This window comes from Plectropomus leopardus, chromosome 18 (assembly GCF_026936395.1).
Source record: "Plectropomus leopardus strain MGB_pleo_1.0 chromosome 18, ASM2693639v1, whole genome shotgun sequence".
In the NCBI taxonomy this organism is placed as follows: domain Eukaryota; kingdom Metazoa; phylum Chordata; class Actinopteri; order Perciformes; family Serranidae; genus Plectropomus; species Plectropomus leopardus.
This window is the reverse complement of record NC_142193.1, coordinates 5,662,501-5,678,356: the sequence shown is the minus strand read 5'-3', so window position 1 is coordinate 5,678,356 and position 15,856 is coordinate 5,662,501. Positions and strand designations below refer to the sequence as shown.

Sequence of the window (15,856 nt, the reverse complement as noted above, 5' to 3'; positions counted from 1 at the left end):
GGAGGTGGACGCCTCCGATGTGGGAGTGGGGGCTGTGCTCTCTCAACGCTCGGCAGATGATGGGAAGTTACACCCCTGTGCTTTCTTCTCCAGACGCCTGTCTCCAGCGGAGAGGAATTATGACATTGGGAATCGGGAATTGCTAGCGGTAAAGCTAGCATTGGAGGAGTGGCGGCACTGGCTGGAGGGTACCAGAGATCCCTTTCTCGTCTGGACTGACCATAAAAATCTCGAGTACATCCGCTCAGCCAAACGGGTGAATTCACGCCAAGCCCGGTGGGCCCTCTTCTTCGCCCGCTTCAACTTCACGCTCTCCTATCGCCCTGGTTCCCGGAATGTCAAGCCCGATGCCTTGTCAAGACAGTTTCTTGTGGGTGAGGAGGACTCCCCTCACTCGGACAATATTCTTCCCTCATCCCGTCTCCTGGCCACCTTTACCTGGGAGATCGAGGAGTGGATCAAAGCCGCACTGGAGAATCAGCCGGGACCCAGCTCATGTCCACAGGACCGCCTGTTCGTCCCTCAGGGGTTCCGGTCGGAGGTGCTGCAGTGGGCCCACAACTCCCGTCTCACCTGTCATCCGGGGATAGCTCGAACCAAGGAGGTTCTACAGCGGCGGTTCTGGTGGGCCACCCTGGATGAGGACACCAGGGACTTTGTGAACGCTTGTCCCGTCTGTAGCCAGAACAAGACCCCTCGCCAAGCCCCTGCCGGCCTTCTGAGACCCCTCCCTGTGCCTCATCGCCCGTGGTCTCATATTTCTCTGGACTTTGTTACCGGTCTGCCACTGTCAGGAGGACACACCACCATCCTGACAGTGGTAGATCGATTCAGTAAAATGGCACATTTTGTGCCCCTGCCAAAACTCCCCTCTGCCAAAGAGACTGCCTGTTTGTTACTGGACCACGTATTCCGACTCCACGGACTCCCCACTGACGTGGTGTCGGATTGTGGTCCCCAATTCACGTCAGCGTTCTGGAGGGAGTTTTGCCGCCTCCTGGGAGCATCCATCAGTCTGTCCTCTGGCTACCATCCCCAGTCCAATGGCCAAGCTGAGAGGATGAATCAAGAGATGGAGACGGCGCTCCGGTGCATGGCCTCCTCTCACCCTGCCTCCTGGTCCTCGCAGCTCATGTGGGTTGAATATGCGCACAACACCCTGGTCAGCTCTGCCACAGGACTCTCCCCTTTCCAGTGTGCTTACGGCTTCCAGCCCCCTCTGTTTCCCGAGCAAGAGAAGGACACGGTGTATCCGTCGGTGGAGGCATTCATCCGGCGCTGCCGCCAAACCTGGTCGCAGGCCAGAACTGCTTTGCTGCGGGCCACTGGTCGCTATGCTGCTGCTGCGAACCGCCACCGCTCCCAGGCTCCCTCCTACCGGGTGGGGCAGAAGGTGTGGCTCTCCACCAGGGATCTCCCCCTTCGAGTGGATTCCCGGAAATTGGCCCCCAAATACGTGGGTCCTTTTCCAGTCAACCGCATCGTCAATCCCTCGGCGGTTCGGCTCCGGTTGCCTCGCTCGATGTGGATACACCCCACGTTTCACGTCTCCCGGATCAAGCCGGTCAGAGAGAGCCCTCTTCAGCCCGTCTCCCAGCCACCTCCGCCTCCCCGGATCATCGATGGGGCCCCAGCGTTCACCGTCCGTCGTCTGCTTCGCTCACGTCGCCGTGGGAGGGGCCTGCAGTACCTGGTGGACTGGGAGGGATACGGCCCGGAGGAGAGATCGTGGGTGCCGGCCCGGCAGGTCCTGGACGCGCAGATGGTGGAGGAGTTTCATCGCCAGTACCCTGACCAGCCCTCCCGTGCCGCCCTGGGGCGTGGTTCTGCTCCTCGTCCTCCTCCTGATCCTGGGGCTTCTGGGGACGTCGAGGGGGTTCCTGCTGCTCCTCCGGAGGTCGATTCCTCTTCTGACTACGGTGGGCTCGAGTCGGACATCTCCGAGGAGTTCTAGCCCTCCTCCTGGCCCCCTACTCCCTCCCGTCTTCGGTGGACCTGTTTTGGGACGTCGGGTGCCGTCCCTTGAGGGGGGGGTTCTGTCATGGTGTATGCCTGCCTGCCCTCTCCTCCTCCTCTGCTGCCAGTATTTTTCCACTCACCCTCCCTCTGCTCACTCCACCTGCAAACCACGCCCACCTCCTCAGCCTGCTCACCACACAGCTGCAACTGATCACCAATCAACCATGCATATAAGCCACTCCAGCACACTCACTCTCTGCCAGATTGTTCTTCAGCACTATGCGAGACTCTCCAGCGATATTCTGCCAGATCTTCCGACGCCGACTCTGCCTGTCCCCGACATTCCCTCCTCGCCTGACTCCTCGTGTACCTACCTGCCTTCCGTCCCTGACCACGTGCTCTGTTTCGGCGCTTCGGAATCCTGACTGCTCTCCTGGTTACGTCTCCTCCGCCTGGCTTCGACGATCCATTTGCTCTCTCCTCATCGGTGCTGCTGCCTTCTCGGACTGCCTTCACGGTTACGGAACTCCTGCCTGCCCTCGACTATCCCTGTGCTCAATCGACGACACTCAGTCACCACGTGTTGTCGGCTCGACGGGCTACGGGGTCTCCTGCTCTCCAGCTGCAGCAACTGCAAGGTTCGTGTCATCTCTTCGTGGGATTCCCAAAGACTGTGTTTGGGCTCCCAGCCCGAAGAACGAACTTTCCACACCATTGACTCTGAGCATTATTGACTTTGATTGTGTTGGGTTAAATAAAGTTTATTACCAACCGTCCCTGAGCATCCGAGTACTGCATCTGGGTCCAACACTCACCCGTTACAAATACACCCAGAGGCCACAGGTACTTTTTAGTGTTTTCAACACTCTCATAAACCCTGTGATACAGGTCCTGTCACACCATCCTCAACCCTCTGTGACAATTTTCTAAAATTCTTTGATGAAAAAATATGTGTCCTCAGATCATCTGTTTGGACCAGTTTGAGCCCGTTTCATTGTCTTGTCTGTCAGGTTGTTCATCGTCTGTGGCCCACTATCTGCCCCTCAGATAGCATCCCCTCTCGTCTTTTCAGGGATCTCTTTGGTACATTGGTCATTAGTTCTCACACTGATAAATAAGTGTATTGTTTTTGTTTGTGTCCCAAATGCCTTTAAACATGCTGTTATGCAACCCTTGTTAAAAAACACAATCTTGACCCCTCAGTTCTTTCAAGTTTCAAGCCCATCTCTAAGGTGCCTTTCCTGTCTAAAGTCTCAGAGAAAATTGCCTTTACTTGACCGTCTAAAAGACATTAAAACTTGGAAACAAGACGGAGGTCATTGTATTTGGTCCTCTGTCTAACAGGCTCTAAAAAGAAGGACCACATTACCCTGTGCTGCGTTCACTGCACTGGCTCCCTGTTCACTACAGAATTGATGTTAATGTCTTGTTAACTTTTAAAGCACTTAATGGTTTGGCGCTGCCCTTTTATATAAACTGCTTCATGTCCATACTCCAGCCAGAACACTGAGGTCTGCTAACCAGCTGCCAACCTGGATGTGCCTAAAACAAAGCTTAAAAGAAGGGGAGATCAAGCTGCATCAAACCTGTAGAACAACATACCACTTAAAATCATATCTGGCCCCATGGTAGAGCATTTTAAATTTTTGTTGAAGACATATCTTTTCCTCCTGGCCTTCATTTCAGATGAAAATTTACTTAATTTATCCCAACAGATTTTACTATTTTTGTTGATATTGCCAATAATTTTGCTGTTGTTTTAGGTTGTGTGATGTATTCTATTTGCCTTTTTACCCTGTAAAGCACTTTGGTCAACCTGGTTGTTTTAAATGTGCTATACAAATAAAGTTGACTTGACTTGAGGCATACGCTGCTGACAGGTTTGTCACTTGGGTGATATGAGGATAAATTTAGTGAGTCACAGATTTTGCTCACGTCCACATGTGATGTAACATTTGTTTATTTTACTCCTATCAAACATAACAATATGATATGTCTCTCACTCAGGGATTCCCAAAGTGTTTTAAGAGTGATGGAAGAAGTTATTATAATTTTATCAAGCTTCTGGGAAAAAAAGTAGCAGAGCTTTTTTACACAGCAATGACTATGTATTAAGTGAGGCTTAACTGCCATCTAATAACTAAATTTATTAGAAACTGTCAATATTGAACACTTTGCGGGGCTTTAATAACAGAACGTTTCCAGATTATCAGCTCATTATTTGATTTTGCACAGTGTAAATGGGTACAAAAACCATCTGGTCACATCCTGCAGCATTGGCATGGCAACGTGTGGAACATAAATCAGCTGGTTTCCTGCCAATATGTCACATTAGCGTCCAGCAACGCTGCAGGAGGCCGACCTCAGTGTAATCTGATGCTGTCTGTAGTTGTCACGTCTACCTCATTTGCACTGATAGTAAAAGAAAGTTTGGGTGGATTAAAAATAACACATATTTCTTGTGTGCAGACTTTGGATTTTTTTCTGAAATATTTAAGTTTATTTTCCAAATTTGTGCAAATATTTATTTATAAAAATATTATTTTAGAGTGAGATGAGGGGACAGAAAAGGCTAATTTCATTTTTTCCCATCTTTTTCCACTTAAAAAAAGTTTAATTGTCCATTTAATGCATGATGTATTATTATCCATGGATGTTTACATTATATATACATTTATCCTAACTTGGCAAAACTATATTTATAGAGAAGTATATTTGGTTTGTTGAACTGAATGAAAGGTATGGGGAAATGACCTATTATATACATGTAATTATAAAAGAAAGAATTAGATAATATAAGTATTATATTATTTATCATGAATTACCTTTCTTGTTTTATTTTCTTGTCCCGCTGATAAACAGTATGTCTGTTTTAAAGTATCTTTGCTTAAAGGGGAGGCGCCGCTGCACGCTGCGACGTGACGTCACGACCCAACCAACCGGATCCATGCCGTGGATATATTATGAGGAAGTCCGAGACCGAGACCTGAGACTTCCTTATAATAAATCCATGGCTGAGACAAGAAAAACATGTTATGTCTTTTAAAATAAAAGCACAACTTGAAAATAATTCACTTACATCTGAAAATGGACAGATCTAGAGGACATAAAAGGATGCATTTTTAAATTAAAAGTACTAATACAATACTGTAAACTGACTCTGTTACAATTTACAATCCTTCATTTAAACTGTTGCTTCAGTTAAAGTATTAAATCAAGAAAATGTATTTTCACAGTGTTTGTTTAGTCCAGCCAGCAGTTCAAACATCAACATTATGACTAATACATTCAAATTATTACATCCATTAAAAAGGAAAAGCAGTAAATCTTTACATTGCAAAGCTTTTTACATGAAAAATTACCATCAAAATAGTCTCCAGCTGATTTTCAGTCAGTTGACCAATGGACTATGGTTGTGGTATGTATTATGGTAAGCTCTGTATAAAATTCTTAATTTGTGAAGTAACTAAAGCCGTGAGATGTACACAGTGCTGTAAAGTCAAATATTTCCCTCTGAGATAAAGTTGAAAAAGAAAGTGACATGACTGAAAGTACTACAGTTTGCATTCCACCACTAACGTTGGACACTAGTGGTTCTCACCTGAGGTTTTAACACAGAAAACGCATGGCTGAATTTAATAATACCCCTAATGTTGGCATTAACAAGCTGCTGAACCCTTATTTTAAATTTCAGCTGATTAGGTGTCATCAAGAGGGAAAAAATACAGCAGAAAAACAAACATACTATGACAAGCAACAAACTTTTTATATTTTAGAAGCTTGTTATTCATGCTTACATGCTCAGTAAGTGTAACTGATTGTAATTCCATTTATTTTGTAATTGAATTACATTAGGTATCGACATAATATCGGGGACATAATTTGTCATTTTTCCAGTTATCTGTATCTGCATTGTATTTTAACAAGTATGCGTATTACGTTCAACCAACACCAAGGAAGGCAGTCTGCAATACATGCAAAGAAAGTGTCAGCATTGGAGGAACTTTTACTTTGTAAAACCTCAGGGAGATATTTTTAGGCTATTTATTAATTTTTCATTAAATATTTTTTCTGTACTTAATTTTAAAAAGTTGCTGGGAACTTGCTGCTGTTGAAAGGTTCAGTTTTGATAAGACATTTACTAAAAGCAAAGTTTTGCATTAGAGTTTGATGTATTCCAAATTTTAAGTTCTGACAGAAATATTTTCATTTTTATTATAAATACATATTGGTTTCAAATATCGGGTATTGGTCTCATTGAGTACTAATAATCAGTATTGTTATTGGCCCTGAAAAAACAATATCGGTCAACCCCTAAATTACATGTAATTCTTTGCTCCCTGACACAGGCTATGGTAAGGTGTGTATACTATATACTGTATAACAATAAATATTATGAAAGGGTTACCTATAACACATGCACCAAAACACTGTTCAAATCTCATGTAATTTTTTTTATATAGATGCCAGAGATTGTTATTTGAGGTATGAGCTCTGTAATCTGTAACAGTTAATTAGTCCATAAAACGATTTTATTCTGAAAGTTAAACGGAAGTCATGTTTCTGTGTGAAAACAGGAAGTTGACGTTTATCTGCCCCAAGGAAGTCATCGCTTAACGAACATTGACTGTCGCTTCTTGAGTTTTCCTTAGATATACGAGTTAAAACACGAAGCCAACAGGAACAAAAAGACTACAGAAAACCGCCCCGAACATTGAAGATGGCGCAGGAAAACATTTTCTTCTTCGTTCCCAATTTAATCGGTGAGTTTTCATCGTGTGTACCAACATGTAGCTAGCTCAGAGTTAGCTCTCCGACAGGATGGGTGCTGCTGGGAGACGAGTCGCGCCAAAGTCCATTCAAAAAAGTGCTGATTTAAGAAAAGCACAATACTGTCTTTATTCGTATTTGGTTAATTTATTTTCCCCCGTTATCCTTTCTCGAGTTTTTTTGCCTCGTATGTTGTAAATGAATACACTCAGTATTAGATTTTTAAGGCCTCTAATCTACGTCAGATAAAACTGTCAAACAGAGAAATCCCTCTGGTGAAATTTAAGTCTAAAAATATAGTGGCCGTATATATATATATATATATATGTGTGTGTGTGTGTGTGTGTGTGTGTGTGTGTGTGTTATTTGATATTACGTATTTTCAGGGGATTACAGGTTAACCAATAAGTCTAAATCTCCATAAACAAGTGTTTACTGTCAAATCGTATACAATTATTCACTTTAGTAAACGTGTTCAATGTTTGTAATAAAGATTAATTTAAGGGAAACTAACTAACTAAACATCTTCAGGCTCTTCTGATGTAAAGATTTACAGTCTCTCTCTCTCATGTTAACAGTTTAATACCTGGTTACTTGTAGTGCAGCAAAATCAGTTTATGCAGTAAAAACATAGACTGCTTTTTCCCCTCAAAGGGAATGGATAAAACAGGAGTTAAGTGTTTAAACAAAGTATTACTCAGACCTTTAACTTAAGTGAAAATACTGGTACCACAGTATGAAAATACTCTGTTGCAAGGAAGAGCCATGCATTTGAATGATACTTGGGTAAAAGTACAGCTGTAGCATCAAATTGTACTTCTGCATGATGGCCCATTTTGTAAACATGATTTATTGTTGGATTATAATTATTGATGCATTAATGAGTTCATCATTTTAATGTTGCAGCTGGTAAATGTGAAACTTATTTGAATTACTTTTTATACTGCTGGGTAGCTAAAACAGTAATAAACCATTGTAATGTAATTGATTATATTTTGTTTTGATGATCAAAATCCGCAAAGTACCTTAAAATTTTCAAATAAATGTAGTGCGTTAAAAAGTACAGTGTTTCCCTTTTAGATGTAGTTACATAGATGCAGTGTAACTTGTACTTTGTACCTGCAGGTTACGCCCGAATTGTTTTGGCTCTGCTGTCCTTCTACCTGATGCCCTGCTGTCCGTGGCCTGCCGTCTTCTGCTACTTGCTCAGTGCCCTGCTTGATGCTTTTGACGGCCACGCTGCACGGGCGCTCAATCAGTGTAAGTATCTGTAAGGAGCATCATTTCCACGGAGAAGGGAGGAGTGAACATGCCCCCCTTACTTTTATTGTCTCACCGGCGGTACCTGTGAGTGTAGGCGAAAATAAACACAATATCCCAAGAGGGCCATGAAGTAAATTCCTCCCAAATTTGGCACAAATGTCCCTTTTGACTAGAGGATGAACTGATAACATTTTGGTGGTCACAGGTCAAGGTCACTGTGACCTTGAATCTTTTTCATTCTCAAGTACGCGATATCTCAAGAACACCTTGAGTGACGTTGTTCAAATTTGGCACAAACGTTCACTGGGACTCAACTATGTACTGATTAGATTTTGGTGGTCAAGGTCACTGTGACCCTTTGTCAGTTTCATTATCATATATGCAATATTACAAGGAGGACTTGAGGGAATTTCCACAAATTTGGCACAAACATCTACTTGGAGTCAAGGATGAATTGAGTAGATTTTGATGGTCAAAGGCCACTGTAACCTCACAAAATATGTTTTTGGCTATAGCGTTCTGCTTAATCCAATAACCTCACCTACAGAATGTTTTTTTTTTCCTCTGTACTTTTCTGCCCTTTACTTTATTTTATGATTTTTATTTATTTGATTCCCCACCCCCTGTTTTTCCCCTTCCCCCCACATATTTATCTGTTCATTCTATTTTATTTTTATGTCTTTCTTTATCTTTTTATACCATTTCTTTATTTATCTGTTTATTTTTCCTTTCTACATGATTGATAGGGCTTCGTGTTCATTTGGTTGTGTTTTGCTTTTGTACAGTCACACAAACCAATAACAAGAGAATTACTAAAAAAGAAAACACGTTTGCCAATGTGGTTTCAAAAAAACATTTAATGTATTTTTTTTACACAGCTAATATTCTCCTTAAAGTTAAAATAATTGTGTCTGCTCCACTTCTTAATAGTAATAATAATAGTAATAATAATAATAATAATAATAATAATAATAATAACAGTGCATTTTATTTATAGTGCGCTTTCATGAAACTGAAAAAAAACTTTAAAAAGTCAAGAAAGATAAAAAAATAAAATACATTAAATCACATAATAAAACACACACAACATTACAATTTGCACAACATTAATTAGACCCTGAAAGCAAAGACTTCTTAAACCAAACCTTCATCTCTGTGTATCTGTTTTAAGCAAAGAGACAAATGTTTATATACTACAGAAGCACTTACAGTTTTATTTATCTCTCACCACTAAATCCCTGCTGATAATAAAAACACAAGGTTTATAACATTTTAATGACTTTCTGTATTTATTGATGTTTTCTTTCAGCCACTAAGTTTGGAGCTATGATGGACATGCTGACAGACCGCTGTGCCACCATGTGTCTGCTGGTCAACCTGTCCCTCCTCTATCCCTCCTACACCTTCCTGTTCCAGATCAGCATGTGTGTGGACATCGCCAGCCACTGGCTGCACCTGCACAGGTACGCCAGCACCAAGACTGTCTCTCCCTCCACATGGGTTCAACCAGGGTGGCCACTGGTCCTTAAAAATTAACATCTTAAATACACATCTACTAATAAAATGCCTTTAAAAGAGTGTTCCATTTTTTTTAAATGTAGACGCAATGGGTCTTAATGACATCACTGCAAGAATTTATGGCGTTAGCGCTACAAGAAGCGAACTAAAGAGGAGGGAAACACTATTCAACATAACAGGGTTCCTGCAGATCCTTGAAAAGTCTTAAAGGGCATTATATTCATTAATCTAAAAGTAAGGCCTTAATTGATATGAATATGTCTCAAATCGGTTTTTCGAGGTCTTTAAGATGCACCCTTTGGAAGTAGGATGTTATGAATTGTTTTTTTCTTGGGTTCAAGGTTGTTTTGTAAAATCACAAATGGTGACATTTATTTATTTTTAAAATAATTTACTAAATTCCTCTTTCTTTAACTTTTCATGATGGGAATTAAAGCAGTAAGGTAATCCCACATACAGAGAGAGGCACACAAAATCTGTGATAAAAATCACTAATAAATGCTAGATATTTCCCAATTCTAACTAGATCTGACTTTTTCACTGGACCAGAAATGTAATATTTTATGTTAAAATACTTTTTGGGGGCGAAATTTTGTGCTTAACTCTTTAAAAAAAAAAGTTTGCTTCATGTTTTTTTTCCAGTTTAGGTCATTGTAAAATTGGTATTAAATTTCATCCTGAGTGGCCTTAAAAATGTCTTAAAAAGAATTTAATTTGTGTTAAGCTGTAGGAACCCTGCACAAACACCTTTAAAAGCACAGGCACCAACATCATGTGTCTGCTGCATATCATCTTTTTGCTTCTTTTGATTTTAATTTCCACAGCTCAACGATAAAGGGATCAGCCAGTCACAAGACTATCGACCTCTCCGGCAACCCCGTTCTCCGAATCTACTACACATCCAAGGTGAGGAGCACACACACACACACACACACACACACACACACACACACACACACACACACACACACACAGATACAGTACCTCTTGCTTTAAATAGAAAATTCAAAAGAATGACTGAGTGTTTGTCTCATGCAGCCGGTGCTGTTTGTTATGTGCGCTGGGAACGAGCTCTTCTTCTGTCTGCTCTACCTTCTCTATCACATCCAGGAACCTGCAGGTAAGAGGTTTCTTCTCCTCAGCATCTAATGCACACAGCTGAGCTTCACATGACATCCACACACTGCGAGATGCAGTGTGCAGACTGAAGCTTTACTCAGTGGGAGAATGTGCCTGAGGACATTCACTCAAGTAAAAGTAGCATTTGGCACAAATGTTCACTTAGACTCAAGGGTGAATTAATTAGAATTTGGTGGTTGAAGGACACTTTGACCTCACAAAACATGTTTTTGGCCATAAACTCAAGAATCCATATGCAAATCACGACCAAAATTTCACACAAATGTCAAATTAAATCATGAAATGTTGATATATTATGTCATGTCATATAAACATGTCACCGAGCATTTTAGAGGCTTATCCACACGGAAAACAACCTAATCAGACGTCTCTGCTCTCTCTGTTGCAGCCTGGCTCTACTGGCTGCAGGGACTGTGCGGCATCATCTGCCTGCTGAAGACCGGCATCAGCCTGGTGCACCTCGTCACCGCCTCCCAGAACATGGCCGCCCTCGACGTCGCCGAGCGAGAGGCAAACAGGAAGACGCAGTGAGAGAAAGAAAGAGGAGTGAGTGAGAGCTTAAGCAACAAATCCACAAGGTTTTTTTTATTTATTATTATTATTATTATTACTACTATTATTATAACGGTATAACGGTAGACTTTGTGCACTTAAATAAGACGTGAAACACATCGCCTCAGTTGTTAGAATGACTTCAGAAAGTTTATGACCAAATATAACAACAATAGAAGTGTCTAAAGGTGGATTTTTACTTTCTACAGACACAACTTCAACAGTTTCTGCGGCCGAATTTGCCGTTCACCAATTTATTTTATCACTTATTTTACAAACATACGCTGTTGACGGATTTGTCTCTTTGGAGATTAGACGATAAATGTGGTGAGAATTATATTTCACAACTGATATCCCAATATAAAATGACGTTGTAAGTGATATTATAAAGGAAGATTTTTATCTATATCATTCCATACTAGATGGATGTATGGACGGACAGTCAGTATTTAAGTTTGTGTCTCATGTATTTTTTACATCTCAGTCACAGATTTTGCTCATATTTGTTTAATTTTTCTCCTGTCAAACAAAACAAGACTGTGTTCTCAGCTCAGTCCCATAGTGTTTAAGAAGGAAGGAGTAAATCTTAAGAAGAAAGATTGGGGTAAAAAGAGCAGCAGAGCTACATCACACAGCAATGACCACAAAATTAATAAGTGAGGTGACGGGTTAAAGCATCTTATAACTATATTAATAAGGAGGATCTGTCTGATTCAGCGCAGCTCGTCATCAGATTGATGATTGCATCATACAGTTTTGCCATAGTAAATCACAGCAGCCCGTCACAGTGTTGAGAAGAAAATTAAAGATGTCTGAGACTAACGGCCCAATCTGTCACCTGCCCAGCTGCCGATCAGACAGCAGGATGAAATCACTCTGCGTGGAGTTGAAGGTGCAGTTTAAAGTTCATATTGATCTTGCAACTGCCAACCAGTTTAATGAGAGGAAACCCTGGAGCTACCATGTTTGTTTGGAATGAGGAAATCCCTTACCCAACTTTAGAAACACGTTGAAAGTATATTCTTATATTAATATTCTATAAATTTATATTAATATATAGTATTCTTTTACCAGATGATCGGAAAAGTCTTAACGGATTCTGGAACCTTCAGAGCAGCTCCAAGCGTTGTTAAAGGGAATCTATTGTGCTCGTTTTTTCAGGTTCATACTTGTATTTTGGGTTTCTACTAGAACATGTTTACATGCTTTAATGTTTAAAAAACACTTGTTTCTTTTATTTTATTAGACACTCTGTTTAAGCCACAGACTGTATGTAAAGATGGACGATGCGTCCCCATATACCCCAGTTATGCTCAAGTGAGGTTATACATCTGGAATACAGGCGTTGCCATCTTGCCGAGTCTGTGCAGTAGCGATAACACGTATGCAATCAGTCACGAGCAGCTCCATTGAATGCGAGCACAAGGATTGGCTGACACGGCTGTCAGTCATGCCAGAAAATCTCCTTTTTGTTGAAACAAATAACTCATTAAAACCGAACTTATCATAAAAAACGATCACTTGAACAAACATCAGGGTGATGAAAACTACTTTCAGTGACAGAAAACATTTTTTGGAAAAATTTATTTGGCATGTACATGGAGTGTATGTAAACTCGCTGCACCAAATGTTCACTTTCCGTTTGGTGTGAACACGGCATAAGACCGGAGAACGGAAACCCTAAGTGCAGCAGCGTTAATTATAAAGCTGCTTGCTGTTTGTGTTTAGGAGTGACAGACAGACAGAGAGAAAAAGAGAGAACGGGGAAGAGAATGTGGAAGGTGGACTATCGCGGGTTTTTTTTTTTTTTTACAAGTTATTGATAACATACTCAGAATGCTGCTTTGTCAGTCAAAGACCCAACCACCCAAAGCCTGCAGTGTTTTCTGACCCAAATTGCCTGACCCGCGTATAAATCTGCAGGACCCATGAATTGTGGGTCGACCCGCGCATCACTAGTACCTGGAACAGATGACCATATAAAGAAATCCATCATGAGCTGGCATCAGCTTGTCCTGAAAGATACGAAAAACTAAAACCGTTGGAAGCAGAGTATTCACAATGGTGTGATGCCTGAAGTTTTATTTCATAGGGATTCATTTTGCATACATTTATGTCATTATTTGAAACTTGTTTAACACTGTATGTATCACTGAAAATAAGTAAAAGCATAATAGGTCCCCTTAAACAACATGTGGGCTTAATTTTTCAGAGACTGATTTTAACCTCTGTGACTGGAATGCAATTATGATACACAAGAGGCACAAACTAAAAATATTATGAACATTTAACAACTTTGTGATCTCTTAACTACTTTGAGTAGTTTTGACGATGTCTTCAAATGCCTCAGCAGATCACTCTTTGTAGCATTCTCATCAGCTTAAACTTTGATGGTCATGAAGTCGTTAAGCAGTCTAAGATGTGGAGTTTAACATTCACGCTGTGTATTTGATGGATAAATCTGTGGAGGCCACAAACTGTGACCACAGTGAAGTTCCGATTTTCTTAAACCACTTTTTTCTTCACATCAGTCACTCTGTGTTAAACTGCTCATATTTTAATGGTTCAGTTAGGTCTTACTCGTCTGTAACATCTGGAGGATGAAATATGAAAAAGACAATCAGTCTAATGCGACTAAAAAATCTATACATTTAGAAATGAATCGGTATTTGTAAAATATTTATTAAACTCAAATAATCATTTCATAAGATCAACAGAATCTAAAAAATGCTGATAAATATTTGGAATATTGGAAACAAGATCAATCAGTATGATTAAAATCAGTCCCATTATAATCTATAGACATCTGTGTAAACTGCAGTACCACACGCTAAGCCACCCTCTGTGGTTTTCAAATGGTGCATAAATCTTTCAGTAATGCTTCATTTAGTGGTTGGATCTGCACTTGAAAATGTTTCTGCAGTTATTTTTTTTACGTTTCTTTTGAGTAGAAATGCCAAGAACTCACTGGTTCCTTCTCAGATGTAAACATTTGATGGTTCTCCTTGTCTTTTATGATATAAAATTTAAAATCTTTGAGTTTTGGACTCTTAGTTGGCCAAATACATTTAAAATGTAGACTTTGGCATGTTGAAACTGTGTTGGACATTTTCTTTTACTGTTTTCTTACGTTTTAGGGACCAAACAATGAATCCAGAGAATAATCGATAACTGCAGCTCCAAATTCATGAGTAAACAGATGAATAAACCAGCATTAAGGCCACTAGTTGAACTGATAAACACTTGTTTATAAAGGGTGACCTATTAGTTCAAGTGGTACTTAAATTGTTTCTACATTCAAACAAATCATTCTTAAAAGTAAATGTTGATATTTTTCAACCAGGGAACTTTTTCCCATGTCCAGTCCAGGTTCAAAAATACAGAAGTTTACCTTTAAATTTTTGGAGCGCATGCAGCTTTAAAAACTTTGAATCACAAAAAAAAAAAACACCTTTATTCCTACTTTATTTCATTTTTATTGTTGATTTTTTTTATTTAGAAATATGAAATTGTGTCCCTAATATCTTTGACAGACCAAGAAAACCCTGAAATTTTCGTTCACGTGGTGCAGACGACATTTTGTTCTTGAGAAAACTTTACTTTTTAAAATAAAAAGCAGTTTGTTTCGTGACAAAGCGCTCAGGTAGGAAGTGCGTAAATATTCCGTCTCTGACCTCCGAGCCAGCGGTGTTGCTTTTCTTAGTTTCTGAAGATTCCTGCTGATGTTCTGGTGTTGATTAAATGGTGATTGTTGCAATAGAGGGTGGTAACAAGTTTTTGATCGACATTTATGTTTGTTGTTATTTGTGATTGTGGTAGAGGAGGTGTGTTTCCTTTTGACTTAGAAACAAATAGAAGTTATTGAGGTCATAAGTTATATCTGATGTGTGAAACACTTGAGTATTATGATTTTTTTTTTTTTTTTTTTTTACAATTTAACACTTTAATATTCCTTTAAAATAATTTGAAAAATATAGCTGCAATAACATAATTTTATTAGGACTCAACTGTGTTCATAATGATGGTAATTAAGTATATTGCACTTAAAGATGCCTTTTAAATAATGCGTACAAATTTAGTGGACCAATATAATTTAATGAGGAATCAACTTAAAACATGTGTTCATAAATATGGTAATTAAATACTGAAATACCATAATTATAAACAAAAGTTTTTAAGTTGATAACTCATCCAAGTTTTTTCCAATGTAATTTCCCACATTATCTAAAAGAAAGTTTAAAGTTTTACGTACTTAATTACCATATTTATGAACACGTTTTAAGTTAATAACTCATTAATAAATGTTGTTCCAATATTTTTCTTCCACATTATTTAAAAGGAATTTTAAAGCGATATTATGTTATTAATTACCATATTTATGAGCACACACTTTAAGGAAATTACTCATAAATGAAACAAATTTTTTCGCATTATTTAAAAGGAATTTTGTCAAAGTATTAAAGTCACCGACCGTATGTGCTGCTTATAGACTTCTCTAAAGCCATGTTTCAATGCAGAGTGGGTGTGTGTGTGTGTGTGTGTGTGTATATATATATATATATATATAAAAGTGTTGAAATATCACTGTTTTTGATGGAACTTGTTTCCTAGAATGTATTATTCTAAAGCATAAATGTATATCGACGAAGCAAAG

The 15,856-nt window shown here is 39.7% G+C and overlaps 1 protein-coding gene across 1 annotated transcript in view; it reads left to right on the top strand.

The window, feature by feature from the left end:
* The first annotated feature begins 6,531 nt into the window (after positions 1-6,531).
* LOC121966902 (CDP-diacylglycerol--inositol 3-phosphatidyltransferase) overlaps positions 6,532-15,856 on the top strand; it is a 9,447-nt gene continuing 122 nt past the window's right edge. The window contains exons 1-6 of the mRNA XM_088091301.1: positions 6,532-6,722; positions 7,855-7,989; positions 9,302-9,455; positions 10,335-10,416; positions 10,549-10,630; positions 11,039-15,856. The exon at positions 11,039-15,856 is cut by the window's right edge and continues 122 nt beyond it. Coding sequence (XP_087947427.1) covers positions 6,680-6,722; positions 7,855-7,989; positions 9,302-9,455; positions 10,335-10,416; positions 10,549-10,630; positions 11,039-11,181 — 639 coding nt within the window. The 5' untranslated portion in view covers positions 6,532-6,679 and the 3' untranslated portion in view covers positions 11,182-15,856. The remainder of the gene's footprint in view (positions 6,723-7,854; positions 7,990-9,301; positions 9,456-10,334; positions 10,417-10,548; positions 10,631-11,038) is intronic.